The sequence below is a fragment of the Caenorhabditis briggsae genome, assembly GCF_000004555.2.
Source record: "Caenorhabditis briggsae complete genome, chrV, whole genome shotgun sequence".
Classification (NCBI taxonomy): Eukaryota; Metazoa; Nematoda; class Chromadorea; order Rhabditida; family Rhabditidae; genus Caenorhabditis; species Caenorhabditis briggsae.
Window position 1 is genome coordinate 11918606 of NC_013488.2, and position 23423 is coordinate 11942028.

The 23423-nt window shown below is 40.6% G+C and overlaps 4 protein-coding genes across 4 annotated transcripts in view; all 4 read right to left on the reverse strand.

The window, feature by feature from the left end:
• The window catches only part of CBG18881, a gene marked incomplete at both ends in the record, with an annotated part of 10341 nt that extends 7708 nt beyond the window's left edge, over positions 1-2633 (reverse strand). The window contains 4 exon segments of the mRNA XM_002637170.1: positions 59-1879; positions 1915-2576; positions 2611-2618; positions 2632-2633. Of these exon segments, the coding sequence (XP_002637216.1) occupies positions 59-1879; positions 1915-2576; positions 2611-2618; positions 2632-2633 (2493 nt within the window).
• A 564-nt stretch (positions 2634-3197) lies between these two features.
• CBG18883 lies at positions 3198-12763 on the reverse strand (the record flags this gene model as incomplete). The annotated part of the gene is given in 13 exon segments (XM_045237776.1): positions 3198-3482; positions 3551-4013; positions 4058-4161; positions 4173-4404; positions 4454-4876; positions 4926-5249; positions 5302-5494; positions 5541-6659; positions 6707-6872; positions 7667-7776; positions 8143-8406; positions 8557-12471; positions 12565-12763. The coding sequence occupies 13 exon segments, from the start codon at positions 12761-12763 to the stop codon at positions 3198-3200; spliced, it is 7797 nt and encodes a 2598-aa protein (XP_045100776.1).
• A 286-nt stretch (positions 12764-13049) lies between these two features.
• On the reverse strand, positions 13050-19119 carry CBG18884 (the record flags this gene model as incomplete). Its single annotated transcript, XM_002637172.1, is given in 12 exon segments — positions 13050-13194; positions 13245-14218; positions 14266-14795; positions 14842-14987; positions 15037-15206; positions 15253-16214; positions 16360-17646; positions 17772-18042; positions 18045-18412; positions 18460-18598; positions 18647-18918; positions 19002-19119. Coding segments are annotated over 12 exon segments (5382 nt in total).
• A 2698-nt stretch (positions 19120-21817) lies between these two features.
• Positions 21818-22889, reverse strand: CBG18885 (the record flags this gene model as incomplete). The annotated part of the gene is made up of 4 exons (XM_045237778.1): positions 21818-22163; positions 22438-22612; positions 22689-22699; positions 22861-22889. The coding sequence occupies 4 exons, from the start codon at positions 22887-22889 to the stop codon at positions 21818-21820; spliced, it is 561 nt and encodes a 186-aa protein (XP_045096602.1).
• Positions 22890-23423: the final 534 nt, after the last annotated feature.

Below are 23423 nucleotides of genomic sequence, written 5' to 3' on the forward strand. Positions count from 1 at the left end.
AAGTTTCAGCCTTCGAGAATACGAGCTCCACTTCGACATCAGTGAGAAGAGGTTTTACGATTTTCTTGATTTCAGAATCAGCTTCTTTTCTTTCGTCCGGTTTCCGTTCGACTGGAGGAGCTTCAACTGGAGCAGCCTCGACTGGTTTCTCTTCAACTGGAGCAGCTTCAACTGGAGCAGCCTCGACTGGTTTCTTTTCAACTGGAGCAGCTTCAACTGGAGCAGCCTCGACTGGTTTCTCTTTGACTGGAGCAGCTTCAACTGGAGCATCTTCAACTGGTTTCTCTTCGACTGGAGCAGCTTCAACTGGAGCAGCCTCGACTGGTTTCTCTTCGACTGGAGCAGCTTCAACTGGCGCAGCCTCGACTGGTTTCTCTTCAACTGGAGCAGCTTCAACTGGAGCAGCCTCGACTGGTTTCTCTTTGACTGGAGCAGCTTCAACTGGAGCATCTTCAACTGGTTTCTCTTCGACTGGAGCAGCTTCAACTGGAGCAGCCTCGACTGGTTTCTCTTCGACTGGAGCAGCTTCAACTGGAGCAGCCTCGACTGGTTTCTCTTCAACTGGAGCAGCTTCAACTGGAGCAGCCTCGACTGGTTTCTCTTTGACTGGAGCAGCTTCAACTGGAGCATCGTCAACTGGTTTCTCTTCGACTGGAGCAGCTTCAACTGGAGCAGCCTCGACTGGTTTCTCTTCGACTGGAGCAGCTTCAACTGGCGCAGCCTCCACTGGTTTCTCTTCGACTGGAGCAGCCTCGACTGGTTTCTCTTCAACTGGAGCAGCTTCAACTGGAGCAGCCTCGACTGGTTTCTCTTTGACTGGAGCAGCTTCAACTGGAGCATCTTCAACTAGTTTCTCTTCGACTGGAGCAGCTTCAACTGGAGCAGCCTCGACTGGTTTCTCTTCGACTGGAGCAGCTTCAACTGGAGCAGCCTCGACTGGTTTCTTTTCGACTGGAGGAGCAGCTTCAACTGGAGCAGCCTCGACTGGTTTCTCTTCGACTGGAGCAGCTTCAACTGGCGCAGCCTCGACTGGTTTCTCTTTGACTGGAGCAGCTTCAACTGGAGCAGCCTCCACTGGTTTCTCTTCGACTGGAGCAGCCTCGACTGGTTTCTCTTCGACTGGAGCAGCTTCAACTGGAGCAGCCTCCACTGGTTTCTCTTCGACTGGAGCAGCCTCGACTGGTTTCTCTTCAACTGGAGCAGCTTCAACTGGAGCATCTTCAACTGGTTTCTTTTCGACTGGAGCAGCTTCAACTGGAGCAGCCTCGACTGGTTTCTTTTCGACTGGAGCAGCTTCAACTGGAGCAGCCTCGACTGGTTTCTCTTCAACTGGAGCAGCCTCCACTGGTTTCTCTTTGACTGGAGCAGCTTCAACTGGAGCATCTTCAACTGGTTTCTCTTCGACTGGAGCAGCTTCAACTGGAGCAGCCTCGACTGGTTTATCTTCGACTGGAGCAGCTTCCACTGGTTCCTCTTCGACTGGAGCAGCTTCCACTGGTTCCTCTTCGACTGGAGCAGCTTCGACTGGTTTATCTTCAACTGGAGCAGCCTCCACTGGTTTCTCTTTGACTGGAGCAGCTTCAACTGGAGCATCTTCAACTGGTTTCTCTTCGACTGGAGCAGCTTCAACTAGAGCAGCCTCGACTGGTTTCTCTTCGACTGGAGCAGCTTCAACTGGCGCAGCCTCGACTGGTTTCTCTTCAACTGGAGCAGCCTCCACTGGTTTCTCTTCAACTGGAGCAGCCTCGACTGGTTTCTCTTCGACTGGAGCAGCTTCAACTGGAGCAGCCTCGACTGGTTTCTCTTTGACTGGAGCAGCTTCAACTGGAGCAGCCTCGACTGGTTCCTCTTCAACTGGAGCAGCTTCAACTGGAGCAGCCTCGACTGGTTTCTTTTGACTGGAGCAGCTTCAACCGGTTTCTCTTCAGTTACTGAGATCTGTGGGATACGTGAAATATTTCCTTCGATAAATTCTGAAGATTCCATCAACAAATCCAGTTCCAATCCGCAGAAAATGTCAGCCTTCGAGAATACGAGCTCCACTTCGACATCAGTGAGAAGAGGTTTTTCGATTTTCTTGATTTCAGAATCAGCTTCTTTTCTTTCTTCTGATTTCTCTTTGACTGTAGCAGCCTCAGCTGGAGCAGCCTCTACTGGTTTTTTTTCGACTGGAGCAACCTCAGCTGGAGAATCTTCAACTGGTTTCTGTTCGACTGGAGTAGCCTCGAATGGTTTCTCTTCCACCGGAGCAACCTCAGCTGGAGTATCTTCAACTGGTTTTTCTTTGACTGGAGCAGCCTCAACTGAAGCAGCCTCGACTGGTTTCTCCTCGACTGGAGCAGCCTCTGCTAGAGTTGCTTCATCTTGTTTCTCTTCGACTGGAGGAGCCTCAACTGGAGCAGCCTCAACAGGAGCAGCCTCAGCTGGTTTCTTTTCAAGTGGAGCAGTTTCCACTGGTTTCTGTTCGACTGGAGCAACCTCCACTGGAGCAGCCTCGACTGGTTTCTCTTCGACTGGAGGAACTTCAACTGGTTTCTCTTCGGCTGGAGCAGCTTCAACTGGAGCAGCCTTCTGTTCTAATAGAGCAGAATCAACTGCCTTTTTTTCAACCAGTTTTCCTGTTACCAAAACATTTTCGACAGCTTCTTCTTGTTTGTGGGAAGTTTCTATCGGTTCTACGTCGATGGAAGAAGTGTAGTTTTCTTTTTCCTTCTTTTTTTGACTCTCGGCCGGTGCGCATGTGTTTTCTTCAGATCTGACATATATGCAAACAGTGTTTGCATTTTGTGTGTCAACTCTTAGTGAGTAGTTGACGTTGAAGTTTTCTTCTTCTTCTTCTCCGTCGCTCTCGAAGCCAATATTCACCGATCTTGTTTCTCGCACCGTACCGCTAGCATCAGCAACATGGAAGGTCAACTGTGTCCTGTCTTTCGGAATTTGATCCAGTTGAATCGAAATAGAATTATCTTCCAAATATTCGTCCGGGCTGAAAATTTCTCTTCTTTTTTTTGGTTAATTTTTAAGACTGTCTTACATTGTTTCACCGTTGATATCACAAATCGTTTTTGCTTCTTCTTGAGAGATAACTACTGCTTTCAAAATCGACTGGTTTTGATCTCCATCAATTTGTTTTCCGACCGTGAGGAAATGTTGGGAGCTGAATTCAATTTTTGATATTTCAGTTCATGTATATCAACTCACCCGGAGTCCGTAAGAACGAAATCAGAAATTGTATTGTGAATTCGTTCCACGATACATGCAGTTTCTACTTTTTCGACATCGTTGAAAATTTCACATCTGATTTTCTGAGTTCCAATCACTTCGGTTCTAAGCTGTAACGTAGAAACTGAGCCATCGATTGTGATTCTATGATTGTTGTCATTCTCCAAAAGGATGTCATCTTCGAACCAGTGGAAATTTACAGGAAGACTTCCTTCAGCTACAATTTTCAGTTGTACGAGGTCATCCACAACGATTAAATCCTGTAAGTGTTCAATATTATAGTTTTTGTTTGTACCATATTTTTCGAAAACCTAAAAATTATACTTACATTCAAACTTTTCACAAGTGCCAATTTTTCATCCGTCTTCGTACCCACTTCCACTGGTATTGTGGATATTGCCTGTCCGTATTGATTTTCCACTATACACGTAAACTCATGAGATCCATCTTCGATATTGAATACTTTCAGAATACCAATACCATCTTCGCAAATCATATAATAATCTCCTCCTTCTTCTATCGTTGACCCATTGTGCTTCCAGAACAGAGTGGGTTCCGGAGAAGCAATCACTCCAACTTTTACCGATAGTTCTCGATCATTACTGACGGATCCGGCTTGATTGAAGACAAAAACTGGTCTTTGATAATTTTTCTGCTCTTGCTTCACTTTTCGAACAACACATTTTGAAGAAATTGTGCCTTTTCCGTTGGAAATTTCGCATTCCACAACGACTCCCTTCTCGGTAACATTTGAAACTTCAATTAGAACGATTCCATCTTCGGATCGTATTCTGAATGTTAACGTTTAACTTTGCTGTCTGATTCGGGAACTTACTTAGATTCGTCAGACATTCCATCAAAAGAGCATTTCACATCTGGGAGTGGTGTTCCCATGACGATGCATTTCAGGGTGGCATGATCATCAGTTGTGAAACAATCCTAAACTTTACGATTATCATTTTATCTTGGATTTTCGCTAGACATACCTTCAGTGGTAGAACGAAGCTCGGTTTTTGTAGATCTCCAATTTCACTCTCGTCTAGCAATCCTTTCGATAACACGCAACTTGTTGTGACTTTTCCTTTACAGTTTGTAGCTTCACATTTCACAGAAACTCCGTCGCTCTTCATGTTTTTCAGTCGCAGCAGTGCAATTCCATCTTCGAAGTGAATTTCATGATTTCTGAATGTTCAATATTATAAGCACCTATTTTTTTTAATCAAAAACATACTCATCTTCCTGCACAACTTTTTCGTCTATCATCCATTTCACAATCACCAGTGGAATACCCATAACCACACATTTTAATGTGCATTTATCATCAGTGACAATTTTATCAGCTAGTGGCAGTAGGAAATATGGAGGTTGGCGAGCCAAAGTTCTGTTAACTGGAGGGAAAGTAAATGAAACTCCGAGATGGTTCGGCGATTGCACAAGAATATCCAGCTCCACATCATTTTGATCTCTCTCACACATCACATGCAATCCAGTTCTTTCCGTTCCCAAATGATCATCCACTATATCGATTCGACAGCTGGTGGATTCACATCCGGCTTCATTGGCGATTGTGCAGGTGTACGTAGCCTTGTCTTCTAATGTTGCATTTTCGATTTTCAGAATACTTATTCCGTCTTCAGTTGTGATTTGATATTTTCTGAAAATATTTAATGAAATATACTTTAATGAAAAAATGTTAAACTCACTGTAAATCCAACAATACTCCATCCTTCTCCCACATCGCTGCCGGCAATGGTTGTCCAGTGAATTTACACTTGATGATAATATGATCATTGACGGTGTGGATCAAGCTCTCGGGAAGTGGGACTACGAAATGAGGTCGCATAGAAGATGTCATTGATGAATCACTGATGCCTGATATTTCATCAGCTGCAATGATCTCACAGATCGTTTCCACTTGTCCTGCACAGTTTGTTGCTCGACATTTCAATGTTCCGCCAGCATTTTTGTCAACGTTGAAGAACCGAATCGAACTGATTCCATTTTCACACTTGATTAGGATTCGCTCTCTGAAAATATGAGAACATCATGACTTTTGTATTTCATATCAGCCAAACGAACCCATCGGAAATTAGCTCATGATCATCTAACAACCAGGATATTGTTGGCTGTGGAACACCACTAAAAACAACTTCCAACATCAGTTTATCATGCGTGAAACATGCTGAAGATGGAAGTCTACCAGTAAACACTGGAGCAGTATACAACGGGCTCGATGAGAGAGATGTGATGGTGTCGGCGATAGTGGAACATTCTGAAAAAAGGATATTGCTAAAATAAGGAATAGAACTTTCTCTCACCATCTTCATCATAACCAACTTCCGCAACGATGACGTCCGAAATAATTTGCTCTGCCTCCCGACTGAATGTCAAATCAACACTAACACTTCGTACTTGACCATCAGTTGTCTTTGAAACATCCACATCTTCTTTTTGGGTCTTTGATGCTTCTATCACTGCTTCGTCAATAGCCAAATGAGCGATTTCCGAAGCAGCTTCACGGCCTTCACTTTCTGCGTCTTCTGGTTCCTCTCGAGATTGTTCGTAATCACCTTTTGTAGAAACGGTATGTTCTACTTGCTGTTCCACAATTTCAAACGTTGCTTCAACTTCGATTTCTTCGTGTGTTGTCTCTTCCGGAAGTGCTGCTTCTTCTGGAAGAATAATTTTGGGAAGGTCGACCTTCTGATCTTCGGCTCTCGGAGCTTCGTCTTGAGGGAGGTTTTCATTTGATGGCTTAGAAGATTCCAGAAGTACTGCTGGTTCCGGAATTTCATGTGGTTTCACTTGTTCCTCCTTTGGTTTATCAATATTTTGTTCAAACGTTTCCACAATTGCTGCATCTGCGGAGTCGGTTGTCTGAACAATTTGTTCTTCTTTTTTATCTTGTTCCAGAGTTGCTGCTCCCTCTGTCACTTTCTCTGTTGGTTGGTTTTCGAACTGTTCCATAACCGCTGCTTGTTCTGGAATATTCTCTTGAACTGGTCCAAGTTCTTCTTCTGTTGTCTGTTGTTCTGTTTCCAGAACAGTTTCTTCAACTTTTGGTTTGTCTTCGATTGGCTCTGCGACTGCTGCTGTCTCTAGAACCTCAAAGCTCTCTACCATCACATCGTCTTTCGATGTTTTCTCAGTTTCTTGACTTCCGAGAACCTCTTCCAAAGGTGCTGCTTTCTCTGGAAGTTTCTCGATAATCTCGAACTCCTCCGATTCTCTCGAAGTTGATTTCTCCACCGCTGGAACAACAGGCACTGCTTCTTGTGTATCGACAATGGCTGGAATCAAAGTTTCATGAGAGGCATCTAGCTTTGGAGACTGAGGAACATTCGATTCAACAATTCGTTCTGATTCTAAAACATGGAGAGATACATCAATTTCTGGTTCGATTTCTTCTTCAACCGATTGAGTGATCAATTCACTTTCTGTAATGCTTTTTTTGTGATAAAATTCTTGATTAACTAGGTCATACCAACGACAACAATTTTAGAAACGAATGAGTTCTTTCCATTAATGATAACAGAATAAACACCAGCATCTGACCAAGAAATATTTGATATTACCATCTCATGGCTTTGGTTGTTATCCAGCGATCGGAATTCGAATCGAGAAATGTCTGATGGAATAGCTGTGCCGTCCTACAAAAAGTTACTTGCGTTTCAGAACTGAGTGAAAATGCATCCACATTGTCAAGTTTAAGCTATTTTAACTTGGCTGTTGGGCAAGATATCAAAAATGTGTCAACTGAAAAAAACATTTATGGTAATCAATTCATCAGTTAACTTTTTTCATATCTTTTACATAAAAAGAGAAAAATTGGCTCAAATTCAAAATTTAGCTGGCCCTTCTATTAGGTTGTTTGGCTTGTGCCAATATTTAACAAAAGATTTTACATGAATATGGTTGGCCTCACAACTTCTTGTGTTCGATGTATTTTTTTAAATTTTTGTTCGGTCAGTGTCTTGTTGAATTCGTACGGAAGTTGTTTTAGTTGGAAACTTTTCATAATTCTATTTCTGAAGATTTCAATTTTCAAAGTTGTAGTCCAATTTCCATTTTTGTAGCGAATGCCGAAAATTGAAGTGTTAACGATAGAATTACCGTATTGGTTCTAATAAAAGCCTACCGAAACTGCCAACTTTGAGCTCAATTATCTCGGTCAAAGATATCAAAAATTTGTTAAATGATAAAACACTGATAATATTACGATAAACAATGTATCACATGACAAATTTTTGATATCTTACATAGGAATTGAGATGATTAAGCTTAATGTTGACGATTTGGGTGGGCTGCTCAAAGAGCAAGTACGATGTGTGAGGTGGCTGATTTGCAACTTGAATTTCAGTGGCTTTAAAACATCATGTGCTTTTCATCTGCTATTAATCTAATCTGTGCACTAATCTAGATTTTGTTATATTTTCCAGATCACCTTGCACCACTGAATCGACTCCCGTGGTTCAGAAGTTTGACATTGAATGGTTGCAACAACTCCGCGAGGAATGACGGTCTCCTCGCATTGTTCTTCAGATTGCTCTGTTTCTAAAATAATTCAACAACGTTTTCAGATCATTACATTTTAATACAATCATTTCCCAGCATTTCCATTGCACACTGGCTAAAAATCTTCGTTTCATTTTTTTTCAAATAAAATTTTCATAGGAAATAAAAAATATATGAGCAGCGGAATCGATATCAATGTTCTATTTGAAATGAGGATGAGAATGATGATACCTGGAATCGAAAGGAAAAATAAGATGAGGAAGATCAAGTGGTGAAGAAGGAATATAAATTAATTATGAAGAGAATTGTTAGAAATACGCTTTCTCTTAAGAGCATGTAAAGTAGAAGTCAAACTATTGACACATAAATGGGCAACACGGAATTCAACATTTGAAATGCACACACTATACAATCCACTGTCAACACTTGTAGCATCATGGACCACCAAGTAATGCTTTAACCCATTTTGAACGTGCTCCACTTTCCCGGCTTCGAACCGAATGTCCTTTCCGTCTCGCATCCAACGGATCGACCGTTTCAATTCGCATTTTTCGAGTTCACAAGCAATTGTAGCCGTACTTCCAGGTGGAACCAGATACTCCTGAACGTCATCATCTTCACTTTCAGTTCCAGATGCAACCACAGTCACTTCTTTTTCATCTATTCTTTCTGCAAAAAGATGGGCTTGAGTGTTAAAGAAGGGTTATCGAAAGAGAAGAGGATGGAATTTGAAACATTTAAAAATTGCTCATGAAAACAAAGTTATCTAAAACACAACCATTCTATACTTCTTCTCTTCTAATCTAATTGTTTCATTACCTTCAACTACCAAAGTGATCGCAACACTTTGAGACGACGTCAATGCCAAATAAGTTCCTTGATCACCAACATTTGTATTTGGAATCACCACTCGATGATTCCCTTGTCCATCAGTTTCAATCTTGATCCTCTCGCTCTCATGCAATGGTCTCCGATCTTTCAACCAATTCACAACAACGCTTGGCTCATCAACTTCGACAGTAAGAATTGTTGGTTGTCCTTCCATAACGAATTGAGTCTCCGGACGGGTTAATATATTTGCAGACGTTGTCAAATTAGTATTTTCGACAATGAGATAGGCGACTGGAAATAGATCTTCATTGATTTTCAAACTATACAAGTTTCCATTGATCGGTTCAACACTTCGGATGATGAGTACTTCGAGAAGATCATGGCTGATGCGATCGAATTGTTCGTTATCAATAATCACTTTCGTCTTTCCACAATACCAGTCGATGGTACAATTCTTCGGAAGATAATTGTTGAGTTCACATGTGATAGTGGCAGTAGACTCCAATTTGACAACATAACTTGGAATACTGATTGTTCCAGTCGAACTCATTGTGTTTTCAATCTCGGATACAGAATTCTGAGAACTTCTGAACGACATTTGCGATTTCAGTGACTTGGCTTCTTCCAGATTTGATTCAGAAACCGTCACATTGAACTGAAGGGAACTCTTTTCTTCGGTACTCATTTGCATTATATCTGGTACAGTCATTTCCACTTCGCCCCATGCGATCTCTTCCAGGGATGCATATATTCCATCATTCAAACTTCTGGCAACAATCGATACTGTGATTCCAGTTCTGGTGGTAGCAATGCTGACATCATCATAAGACAGTGCTCGGAGTTTTGAAGAATCTTGAGGAATGACAAGAACGTCAGCTGGGAAATCTTCTTCACAGTCTGACATTATTGTCAATGATGTGAAATCAACGATGTCTTCGATCACTTTTATGGAAATGTTATATCGTTGTGGTTCCTGAACAACGTCTACATCGAAGGTGTTATCAGCAGCGATGGATGCAGATATGGTGAAGATCAGAGAGTTGACAACAATTCCAGTGACTCTTCTTCTTGCGGGTTTATGAGTCAGTGAAAAGTTTTCAGTAACTTCTTCAGGTTGGATATCGATTCTTGGAATTTCTCTGGTTGGCTCTAGACTTTTTTGATAGGAAGATTCAATTGTGACGCTTTCATCACTTAAAATATCGGTTTCCAGAATTGTATTGGATGAAAATGGGCGTTCATAATCCAATGGGAGAGTCGAATTCATCTGGCTCATATCTTTTTCTTCCAATACAACATCCAAAGTTTCTGTAGACATGACTGATCTTCCGATAAACGACAATTCCGTAGTCACTTCTTCCTCGTTATCAGCAGCATTGGTGGAAGATTTTTCAGATGCATTGGTGTGCAGAAGGGTGTTTGGATTCACTTCAATCAGAGAGGTGAGTGAAGGGACAGAATGAAGTTCCACGTTTACATAAACATCTTGAATATTCTCTTCTTCAGGTTCATATTTCAAATCCATTGATACGGATTCAATGTTAAGAGAAGGAGAAACTTCCTGTAGAGAAGGACTTGCACGATTGAAGTATCTGACAGTTCCCGCTAATAATAATGATCGGTCAGTGTCAGATGGATAATCCGATTCTTCACAAAGCATTTGAATCGAGGCAAGATCATCGAGAGTTTGAACAGTACATTCCATTTGAGCCATATTTCGGAGATCAATGATAACAGCAGCATTATCACTTTCATGTGTTGAATTGGTGAAGGCGAAATTGGTTTTCTGGATGTGAATGCAACTCAGCGAAGACTCATCCATACTATCCGTAATTGGGAGTCGTGGAACCTCGGATGTTTTGCTTTTGCTTCTGGGTGGACGGACTGGTTTATCTTCTTTGGCAAGCTCGTCCAACTCATCGCCGGAATGGCGACTTCTAGATCGTGGAGGACGAATTGGAGCTGGTTCCGGTGATAATTCATCTCCCGATGCTCTGCTCCTGCTTCTTGGAGGCCTGACAGGTGCAGCAGTTTCAACCTCTTTCTCTAACTTGGAACGTGATATTGGTTCTGGAGATAATGTGTCTCCTGATTGCCGACTTCTTCTTGGTGGTGCTTGAGGCTGTTGATCCAAAATTCTCTCAGCATCTCTAGAAAGTAATCTTCCTTTTCTAGGTGGCGCAACAGGTGCTTCAATGGTATCTTCACTAGAAATTGTCATTTTCATGGTCCCTTCTGAATCTTGAGAAGCTGTTAACTTGCTACTTCTTGTGGATCCTCTTGGAGTAGATGAGGGGCGCCTATTAGTTGGTTCCTCATCAACAATTCCAATGATATCTTCAGATTCAGGATGAACATCAAAACTATACCACACAGTCACCTCTTCAGTGTTGGATGGTTGTGAATGAGCTTCAATGGGTTGAAGGTCCTGTGCTACCAATATGACATTGATAATGCTCGCAACATGTTGAAGTACTGAATTGAGCACGTGGGCAACTGTCTCGGCGGCTTGCTTCGTCATCTTCTCCTTACACAATTCAGCGATAGTATTGATCTCTTTCTCTATTTTCACAAAAAGTTCTTGAATTTCTTTCGCTTCTTCATTTTGTTTAGAAGAAGCTGAATCCTCAGAAACCGTCAATTGATGAAGTTGATTGAGACGATCCCTCAGATTTGTAGTTATTGGAGTGATTCTCGCCGAATGAGCACTTGGGACTCTCTTAATTCTGGTCGCTTTTCGTTTATCTTTATCATTTCCTTTTCTTTTCATGATTTCGGTCACTTCTGTGTCTTCCAGCAAACTATTTTCAATTGCTGAAATCGCCTGTTTCAGTTTCACAATTGGATGAACTTCAGCAACTACTGTTTCCGTTTTTGGCATCTTTTGCACTTCAAGTTTATCTTTCTCAAATTTTGGAGATAGCTCTTTCAATGGGCTCGTTTTACTGAGAATCATTTCTTGAAGAGCTTCACGGAGTGCTTCCTCACTTGAATCTTTTTCAGCGAGTTGATCGGAGATACTGAAAATTGCAGCTTCAATATCTTCCACATCTTTCGGTTCATATGTCCTCTTGCTCGGGCTGTGACTTTTGCTGGGACTTAATTTATCCACTATTTGCATCTCGTCGAGATCACGTTCCACTTCCTTCAGTATCTTATTCGTTGCTTTAATCTGCTCCTCAATAAGATGATCTCTCTTCGTCGTTGTTTCCTTCTTCGGAGAACTCTCTTTGATATGCTTTATATTCATTTCAGCATCAAATTGAAGCAGAGTCTCCACACATTTTTTCAGATTCTCGACTTCTCCACTCTTTCCACTGTTCTTGTTTCGTTCCACAGTGTTGGTGTTTGCGAAGATCTCCTGACCTTTATAGGATAGTTTTTGTGGAAGAAGAGGTATTCTCGGCTCGTACAACTCATTTTCATTCACACTCATATCTTCACTATCTGGGAATGGATCGTTGAACATGTAATCCCAAGAGTTGGTTGAACTGGAAACTGACTGTCGAACCGCATTTCCTACTGTAGACACAGTAGATGCCATCACATCCACCTTCTGATTGACGAACATAACATCTGTGTTACTTGTGGACACTTGTTCCTTTTTTTCGGGTTGTTGAAACTGAGCTTCTACACTTTCTCCTCGGAATAGTTCGGTTACTTTAACAGTAGTTTCAGCAGATTCATAGAATCTTCTGAATGATTCTGCTCTCGACAAGTCTTCATTGTATGTTGCCGTAACTGGAACTTCCTTATCAGTGAGCAACACATTTGACAGAAGTTGATGACTTGTATTCTCCTCATCGGATATGAAACTCATTGGATAGCCAGTTGAAGTTGTTGGATCGATAATTTTGATCTCTGACAGCTGACGAAGAAGATCGACAGCATCGTCTTCCGCTTCTGAAGAAATTCAAAAACATGTTAAGAAAACAATCATGCAACAGACAAATGTACAACGTGCACGGCCACCACCACGAGCACACTCCGGGAGGCGCGGAGCAATAAAACATTCAGAAATCCCTTTTGTCTTTAGGGAGAGAGCAAGACCAAAACGAAGTGCACTCGTAGCGGCCACCTTGGAAGAAAAGTTATGGAAAGTTATTTTTATAAGGATAGGAAAAAGGTATAGATGAAGAATAAAGAATATAGGAAACCATTCAGGGTAGTGCAAGCAAAAATACCAAGAAGTCATAAGATATGATGGATGGATGGATGAGAAGATGATGATAAAAATGTCAATTGGATAAAAGAGAATGATACCGATTGCGCCTCATTTTGAAATTTTGTCTTACTCACTCTCCAAAACACAAAAAAGAATTTCTATAAATTTAGAGCCCAGAGTGTGTGTGCAATGGAAAGTGCTATTATTCTCGACTGTATTTTTCAGAGTTCGAATTTTCAAAAAGATTTTTGTAGAACTTGAATCATACAGAAACTAATAATAAATGTACAAATCAATGTTGAAAATAATGAATAAACTAACCTGACAATTTCAGATAACATTTGCTGAATGCAGTTCCGGCTACGTTGCTTGCAGTACAGCAGTATTCTCCTTCATCTTCGATTAGTGTAGATTCTATTCGAAGAATACAAACTCCGTCTTCATAGACAATATTGTATTCGCTGGAAGATTTTAATGTTTATGTAAACTCAAATTCTAAAATATGACTTACTCATTGGGAACAATTGGGTCTCCATCAACAGTCCATTCAATTTCTGGTTGTGGCATTCCAGCTATAAGACATTTCATCTGAACTGGCTCTCCTATTCTACCAAAACAATTCACAAGTTTCCTCAAGAATTTCGGTGCTTGTGGAGCTGCACTAGATTCTGTTGCTAAGGATTGGCTAACTTCAGTTAGCTGTTCTTCTTCTCGTCCTTGCCGACTATCACCTTCATATGCTGCGTTCACAGTGGCAACTATCTCTACAGACTGATCTGGACAATTAGCATCAACTTCAACAAAAACAGCAACAACATGAGCCTCGTCCTCATCATATTTCGATCTTCTTAACCATACATGTTGATCTGGTCCAGTTGGTTGTTGTTGATGGAATGTCAAATGAGAAGTGTTATGAAGTGGTTCAATCATTGGCTCATCGATTGAACTCTCATATTCGATTACAAGTTCTTGATGAGCACGATCACCATCTCTGACCAAAGCAACACTGACGTTCTCCAACTTGAGTTTATTGGCTGCTGCTGCCACTTGCAAAAGTTGAGGAACGATTGTGTCATTGTCAATAATAGTCATCACTTGCTCATTTTTTTCATCTTGTTTCACAACTTCGACATCGGCATAAGCCTTGGCTTCAGCATCTCCAACAAGCTTCTTGACTTTCTTCAAACTCCACGTGATTGCATTGTGGAAGGTATTGGACATTCCTTGAAGAACTACGATTCTGTGTTGAGCATTAGCTGTTCTTTTCGACTTTTCCACGAACATTCTATCTATGCTCTCGCATGATGTGCTTGGTTTTTGAATTATTGTTTCCAAATCAATAAACTTTAGAGGTGACGATGAAGTTGTGCTGAGCCGAAGGGCGTGGTGTTCAATGTTCGACTCGATGACAGTAATCAACTGATCGAATTTCTGTGGTTGTTGGGTGACAACAACAGTGGTAGTTTCATCGCACACATGTTCGTTCTGAAGTATAGGTAAATTAATTACTCTAGAAAAAGAAAATCACTCACCTTTAACTGCAAAGCAGTGTTCAGAAGCATGTTAGTTGCCTCGATTGGTTCCAACGTCTCTTGCGAACTGACTCGGAGAAGATTCGATTCAATTGTTTTGACTTTCTCTTCATAATTCATCGGACTATATGTTCTTGGTGGTGTCTTCTTATGTTCTTCAACTGGGAGTTGTTCTAGGATTTGAGCTTCTTCTTTGTGTTCTTGCTCAGCAACAATCTCGACGCGTTCTTCCACGGTCTCCTCGACTTTTGGACTCTCAGGAACTGGTTCTTGTGATACTTCTTGAAGTTCTTGAACGGTCTTCGATGTAACAATTTCCTGTTGGACGATTTTTTGTGAAGTCACAGGAACATCTTGTTGTGTTTGTGCGTTCACAGCTTCCGTTTGAGCATCTTGAATCCAAAGTTGTGCAAATTGTTCTGATACTTTTTCAGCTGCCCTTCGTAGTTCTTCCTCTTGTTTCTTCAAACGAGCGTCTTGATCAACGCTGACTTGAGGTACAGAAGTTTCGAGAACATGAGTGACAGTCTCTGGAAAGTTCAAAAGTACAATAATAAATAATCTAATTTGACTTACCGACTGCATCAACTGTAAGCTTCATTGGAAGAGTAGCTTGTCCGTGGCAGTTCTTAGCAATCAGGTAGTATGTTCCTCCTTGACGCATCTGGACATTTTTCAAGATGATAGCAGATGTTCCAGCTTCATAAGACATGGCCACATTCCTTTAAATGTTAGATTTGAAAAATAACTTGTCAACTGATAAAAGCTTACTCTGATAATTGAAGTTTCTGATCACCAAAATACCATTCTAGGAATGGAGTCGGATGTCCGCTGATTGTGGCACTCATCTTAATAGTACCATTTTCTTTAACATGATACTCATCTGTACTGGTTTCAAACCGTGGTTCTTGAGTTGATTCAACATGGTTGTCTTCTTCCTCCTGAACAAAAATTTTCAGTATTTCAATAGCGAACCAAAAAACTCACGTCTTCTGTCTCGACGATTTTTTTGACAGCCTCATGAACCGCCTCCAGAAACACTTTTGCCACCAAAGTACTGGCCACTTGATCAGCTACTTTAACAAGAAGCTTGAACTCCTCTTCGCGTTTTTCAATTTGAGCAGTTCCGCTTACTTCTTCTTTGAGAATAACTTCAATATCATCGTCGATTCCAGTTTCTTTAACTTCCTCAACTGGAGAAACTTCAACCTTCTCAAAGCTTTCTGGACTTGATTCTTCACTGATTTTGAGTTCAACTTGACAACTGCTATTGCTGACTCCATGTTCGGATTCAGCTGTGCAGGTGTACACTCCAGAGTCATTGTTAGTTGGCTCACGAATTGTCAAAATCTGGCCTCCATCAGCGAACTGCATTACTTCATACTTTTCGTTTTCGTAAACTTCATATCCATCCTTCTGCCATGATACGGTGATTGGTGCAACAGATTGAACAGTGGCGACCAATCGAACATATCCCAGCTGTTGGAAGTTATCAGTCTCTGCAGTGAGTAGTTCAATGAACTTGGGTGGAAGAATGATATGAACATCATCAGTAAGAACCGATTCCGAAATTTCTGCTTCTTCCCGATCTTTGACGTATTCAGCTCCTTCTACATTGATGAATGCTGCTGTTTCTGCAGTTCCATGTGGATTTGTTGCAGTGCATTTGTAAAGTCCAGCATCTTCAGCAAAGCATTCTGGATTCAGAAGCTCACAAACTCCTCCTTCCAAAACTGTCGTCGTCACATCTTTATTGATAACCCAGTCGTCTACATTAACATCATCCTTTGACCAAACAATAGCTGCTGATGGGTTCGCAGTGATTTTGCATCGAAGAGACATTGCTTGTCCGTCAAGGAAACTTGCAGAATGAAGTGGCTCCACAATCTTTGGAGCAGATTCTTCTGGAAGGTTCGGTGGAACAATCTCGAATGAAGAATCGTCGTCACCTGAAAAACAAATTGTTATAAAATTTATGGAATCTAGATAGTCTTTAAAGTAATTAACAGTTTTCTTAATAAGCCAAAACATGTTGAAGCGAGAATCGAACACAAAATGAGAAGATGTTAGCTAGAAAAATAAATGAAGACTCACGGATTCTAAGGTGAGCGGATGAGGAAAACACCTCGCCGTGCTGGTTTTTCACTACGCACACAACTTCTCCACAGAGTCGTTCTTCTAGTCTTTCAACAATCAGAGACGACTCATATTCTGTCGATTCGACTGCTACCAAATTTTCTTCCAATCTTTCCACGTTCACTCCATTGATAGTCCAGTTAAATTCACAATTAGAAGTTTTGTTCTCATCGAATCTCACAATTATTACAATTCGGTCTCCAGGATCAGCAGCGGTTGGAACCACTTGAGTAATAACTGCTTCTTGAAGTGTCCATGATTCAGTGACTTTCTCGATTGTTGTAATCTTTTGACCTGGTGGTGGACTCTCATATTGAACGATAACTTTTCCAGTCCATCGGTCTTCTCCCAAATGATTTTTAGCAGTGACTGTCAGATTTCCACTTGGTGCTTTTTGGAATTCGATCTCGGATACATTTTCCTCGTCATTTCGAATTGTAATGTTTTGGTTCATTCGAAGCTCGAAATTGTTGAGCATCCAAAGGAATGTAGCAGGTGGGAGAGAAGAAGCCATCACCCGAAGTTTCAAAGGTGACCCATCTAAAATCTTAAATACAGATTCATATGGATGAGCTGTGATTCTGGGAGCAAATGGAAGATGCTTTCCTTTTGCAGAGGGAGACAGTCGTTCTTCTCTTTTCTTTGGGTTGAGAACATTGGCAAATGGATGTTCTGACGGTTCCTTGATTCTTGGACTTGTTGCTTCAATGAATGGTTTAATGGGATCCTGATCATCGTCGTCTTTCATTTCTTGCATTCTTCTAACCGTTTGAAGTGAAGAGTGTGATCCAACGTCTTCATCATGCGAACAAGTCACAGTTACAGCCGATTCAACTATGTCTGGTGGTTCCGATCCTCTTGCTCCGTCTTCCAATTCTCCAATTCGCTGAACTTGAGTTGTGACTGACTCACTTCCTACATCATTTCTTGCTGTCACTTTGTATTTTCCTTGTTTCACCGGAGCATGGAGAACAAGAGTTGATTTGTTATGCTCGTTCAGCAAAACGATATTTTGATTTTTCTTGATTTCAAATCCGTTTACATGCCAAGTAAATTCAGCTGCTGGAATCGCATGCACATCAACTGATAAAACCAGTTTCTCTTCTGCATTGACAGTGATAACCGGTGGAAGCGTCGTCACAAATTTCGGTGGTTCTGGAAGGAATCGTCTCGAAGTTCCCGCTCGAGGCGGTTTCGGTGGTTGTGGTTTCTGGTGGAAACGTGATTCGACGATACTGGTTGCATCTGTAACAAAAAAGCATGCATGGCAAAGAAAATGTGTAAGAAAAACGACTTCAAAAGAAATCAAAAGAGCACTCTGAACTAAGCCATGTCCATTATAAATTGAAAACAAAACCAAAACAACAAACCAGATCTCGACGATTGTTGTTGTTGTCTCTTCTCTTCTGTCGTCATGTTGGACACTTCAATATGTGATTCGATATGACGTACACCTCTCGGAACGCTGCTTGATCTTTGGGTGTAGTTCAATTCGAACATATTGATTGCCTGTCGGGAGTTTCTTCCTGCATTTCCAAGTGCTCTCATTGATGTTGTCATGGGATCAAATGTAGTTGTAGATGTCGTGATAGATGACTCTTCCATTTCAACTACTAAATTTTTAAATTTTAATTTTTCGAAATTCCATAAGCTTTCACACCTTTTTGAATATCAACATGACCACAAGACATTGCAGATCCATGAACATTGGAAGCCACCACTTTGTATTCTCCGGCCACTGGAATTGAGAATCGGACGACGCTGCGATTGACGTCCGGTGAGAACATTTCGACTCCATTTGTTGTTTCTCTGTACTCTTTCCCGTTGACAAACCAAGAAAATCTTGCTGGTGGATTTGCATCAACTTCTACATCAATGATTACATTGCTTCCGGCAGTTACAAATAAGTTTGGAACTTGGGTTAAGAATCGAGGAGCTTGATGGTAGGTTACAGAATGTTGACGTTGCAAACGCATGTCTTCTTTTGAAGAGGACAAGTGTTCACGGTCAGCTGGAATCAAGGGATCAGATGAGAATTCGGTGGAAGAAGATTCTTACCATTCACCGAAATGTACCCATAACTTGTGCTGACACCAGCGGGATTTCTTGTCACACATTTGTAGACTCCTTGTTCTGGTTGACTGACTTTCAGACGACTGATATTGATACCATGTCCTACTTGGAAACGGTTACGATCCTAAAAAAATAGTGTTCAATGTATGCCACAGTACTCGAAATGACTCACTTGAAGAACAGATTTCTCATTGCAGAACCATTCAAAAATTGCTGGCGGATCACTAGCTACTTCCACAACCAAACTGATTGTATCAGTGGAATGAACTCGATATGCTTTGATAACCTGAATGAATTTTGGAGGAGCCAAAGCAACAAAACTAGTGATCTCTGAGCTCCAATGTTCTTCTGTATAAGATTGAGACTGTGATCCAATCGAGCGAATGAGATGAGTTTCGGCGACTGTTGCGTGGCCACTAGCACTTCTCATTACGGTTTCTCGATCTGAAAATTTGAAGATTATAAAAGTGAATTTCCGAGTTCTAGAAGTTTCGTGAGAGTTTCTGTAGACTTTTTGAAAATCTTACCAGTTGAATAACTCATCGATGGGCTGACTGGCTGTGAGATACTTCCTCCGACCGTCGTACCAATGTTCAGATGGCGTTGTTGGATCGGTGGGAGCCCCTTCTTCTCGTTGCCCTCCATGATTGAGGGTCTGGTAATGATACCTTTCGATTCGTTTGATTTTTATAACTACAATTTTGTTATAATACTCTTTATTGCCAGCTTCGTAGTCTGAAAACAATTCAATGTTGCAATTTGGTCAATCGTTTTTCAGCCCAATGGAACAACGAAAACAAAAGAAGGACACCAAGAAAGATAAGGGGGAGAGAGAACCTGTTGGTAGGCAACAACTTGAAGTTTAGCAGGAGATAAGTGAAAGAGCGAAAGATTTTATGAGACCGAGACAAGAAGAGCACCGTTGCTCGAAGTGATTGATGAAGGGGCGAAGGGTGGTGATGAGGGGGGAAATGAGCGGGGGATCCCGGGGAGTCCGGAGGACTTTGCCGCAAAACGGGTAACATCCTCCCACGAGTTTTAAAAGTTAAATGGCAGTTGGATAGGAGGCTAAGAGTTCGTTTCTTTTTGAACGGAATAGGAGAATAGAATGTTAAATGATACTAACCAAATTCAAAAAGAACAAAAGTCATTTTCTGAGAATAGATTTACCGTATTTTCTATAATAAAAGCCCACTCAAAAAGTTCACTTTGAGCTCAATTATCTCAATACCTTTCGAAAGATATCAAATTGGTGCTACCTGATGAAATATTGGTCATATTATGATAAATCATTTATCAGTTGACACAATTTTGATATCTTCTAAAAGAACCGAGATGACTGATCTCAAAGTAAACGTATCCGGTGGGTTTCAAAGAGAAAAAATACGGTAGATTGTTAGCAACATTAGTTGTGAGCTGTTCAGTTCATGTTACTGAGCAAGATGGGCAAAAAACCGGTATATTCCTTTTTTACAAACCAGATTTTAATTATTTGAGAAACTCCAGTGAACAGAAATCAGAACCACACATTCGGATTGTTTAGTAGTTCTAATAAGTTTACTGAAAAACTGTCAATTAAATCATCGTATGTTGTATTGTAACTATAATTTGAATTCGGTTTTAATTTCTGGATACCTTTTCTGAAAACCGAAAAAAAATCAGGCTAGAAAAAAAGACGGTGGGATGGGATGATTTGTTTGAAATTTAGATCTATGTATTTGACACTGCGTAATTTTTCTAGGCGTGGATCTTAGCTTAAACCGAAATTCGTCGTCTGAAACAAAAATTTGCGAAAATTCGATCTTTCGAAATTTTGAAAACTTCTTTGAAAATGAGGTCACTAAGAATAAAAAGAGCGTCCAGATATTCTACTCCTTTGAAACTCTTCATCTTTTCTATTTAGATTCAGAGGGCTTTTAAAGATTACTCTGTTCAATATTTCTATTCTAAATGTAAAACATTTGAAGGTATTTTAAGAATTTGAAATACTGAGCAGTTTGATAGAGCAGACAGTTTAGCACGAATGTGAAAAGAAATGAATCTTGAAAGCCTTCAAGAGAAAGAAGAAAGAGCAAACGACGAGCCCTCATAATTTGTGAATGTGATGGGTTTTGGAAATGGAATAATCGTCGGAGAAAGAGTTGTTTCACAGATGTTTTCTTTGTCCGTTACGTATATTTTCGGACTTTACAAGATCCTTCCGTCACTTCGTATCTCAAGTCAACTCAAAAATTGAACAGGTGTTGCACTTAGCTTAAAAGATGTTCGTAGATCAGAGGCACTAATCATCTCAAGGTATCTGATTGATTCGGAAGTTATATCATCTAGAGAAAGAGAGAAAAATCGATAGTGAAATTGAGGTAGATATAGTGAAAATGAGAATTCAGCCATCCGCTCATCATCATCTTCCTGCGGGAAACAGAAGGTCCCCTTGGTTCGTCGGGTCCTTCGTATATCTGCGTTTCTAAATCTCTCTGTCCGAGGATCTTCTCATTGTAAATGTCTTTTCTCTCCCTTCCGCCGCAGAACTGCGATTCAATTCAAACTGATTTCTGGACACGTCTGCGTCTGCCTTGAAAATTCACGATAGCTCCGGGATCCTGTGAAAAAAGAGCACTTGCGCCGTGGAGACGACGGAGGTGTTGGGTTAACTGTGTAACACAACAAATGTGCTCCAAAGAGTTTCGCGGTGTCGAAGGGGGCGGCTCTCCTGGGCTATCTGCACACACAGATACATACATAACAGCAAAGCTCATCAATAAATGAACGAACGCTAAGAACGACAGACGGATAAGATGAGAAGCACATGGTGTGATTAGATAATACCTGACAGTGAACATCAATTTTTTAAAGATTCGAATTTTTTGAAAAAATCAAGTATAAATTTAGTGAGAAGGTTTCATTATAAAATGCCGTAAAACATTTAATAGAAAAGCCCCCTAACTTTCAATTTTTTGGGTCAATTTATATAGGTTGGTTTTTTTTATCTTTTATTGGTACCAAGATAAATTAGCTCAAACTTGACAATGTTGGGGCCCTTCTATTACAGGTTCTACGATGAATATATTTTTTCCAATAATTGCAATAAACGTTTATTAAAACTTATGTAAATAACATTTTGTATAAGATAAAACAGTTTTCAGAAAAAAATTTGACACTTTTCTAGATTATTCAATAAATTCAGGTTCCAATTCGTTAGCAGTCTCCTCTTCATCTGTCTCCTCGTCCTCTGAACATTAGACCACGTACCCGAACCAATTCTGTAATAAAAAAGTTTTTAAGTTTCTTTCCAACTGTATCAAAATCTCACCAAAAGATGTTCCAAAGCAGGTGCATTAGATGATTACTCATTTTCGATCCATGCTTTACGAGCAGCTTCCTTTGAAATGTGCTCGATTTGCATTTTACTCAGCTCCTCCCCTCCATAAATATCATATGCTTGAAGCTCAGCTTCTTTGATGACACTGTACAATTGAAGTGTGAGAACTGGAGACTTGGCGCTGACTCTCAGAGGATGTTCGTAACAGGCTCTTGTGAAAAAGTAAAGTAGCATCAAGACGAATGAAAGGTAGCATGACATAACAGCTATGTAATAGTATGGGGAGTTGGAACAGTCTTCTGGATTCTTGAAGCACATTCCTTCGTCAATGGTCCGTACGCAAATGTAACCAGGATAACAATCAGAATCTCTGCGACATTTTGAATATTTGTGAATGTTCTGGATGTCTCCACAGCTGTTAACAACTCCTAAATAGGCGACTGTATTAGATATCTCAGAACAGTAACTGAATTGAAATCCGGGAGGGATTGGCTTTCCGGGTACACACGAAAAGTTACTGACGTAGAAGAAGAGGTTCATTGGTTATGTAGTGAACTAAAAAATTAAACATCCCGCTAGAAACTAACATCCAGGCGAACCTACAGTTTGGACAACAGTGCTTCGCTTTGCAAACAGCTCCAAACTGCATGCAATCTGAATCTGAACTGCACTTCGGTTCCCCGAGCAATGGCAATCGTTTGTCATAACATAATGATTCGCTGCCTTCTGAATCTTCTTGACAACATATTCCTTTTTCTGAACAGTAAGCGTTGATTCTCATTGGGGTCTGACATTTCTGTTGTTGCTGGCAACTTTTAGCTAGCACGAAGGAAGATCCAAATGGACAGACTGCAAAACTTTCCTATTTTGTAACCTCGATTCGAAGATCTCTCACAATCACTATTACTTTCCACAGTAATGTTTTGCTCTTTGGGTACTATACGCTTTTTCGCCGTGATTGTCATAGTATTATTTTCAATTATGGATACTGTAGAAGTATCTAGAGCATCCGTTATGAAAACATGACAAGTGAAAACCAGGAGTTAGAGAAACCACATCGTTGTTACCTGATCATAAGCAAGGAAGGTATCCACATGTGATGGCTGAGGAAGTGAGGCATTCTGTGTTGACTGAGAGTTCACGAATATATTGAATAATTTGGAGGACAGGTACAATTTAGATTCTTTAGAGACGACTACAAGTTTAGCAGAGATGAGAGGATTCCGTGATTTTTTTCATTTCAACAAACACGTTCAGCAAGAATTCTCTGCCGCGAGAAATATGTTTTTGAGCTACACATTTTTTCCTTCCATTGGAAACCTCGAAATTCCGAATTCCTCTTTCCGGATTTCGGGAAAACAGTTTCATTCCTGAAGCTGGATTTTTTTTTCAAAACAAAATCATTTCGGGAATTCCTGAAGTCTAGTGAATTGAGTAGGTAGTCTGTGAAAAAAAACACGTTCAGAACCTCAATACACTGTGCTCAACTATGTTAACAGCAAAGAACAATTTGGGAATTGTCAGCAAAACACCGGCGGTCTCTTTTTCTTATCATATAATATCATCCTATTTCGTCAGATATCTTTCTCGTTCTCTCAGATCATAAAGTCATCCCTTCCTATTTAAACTA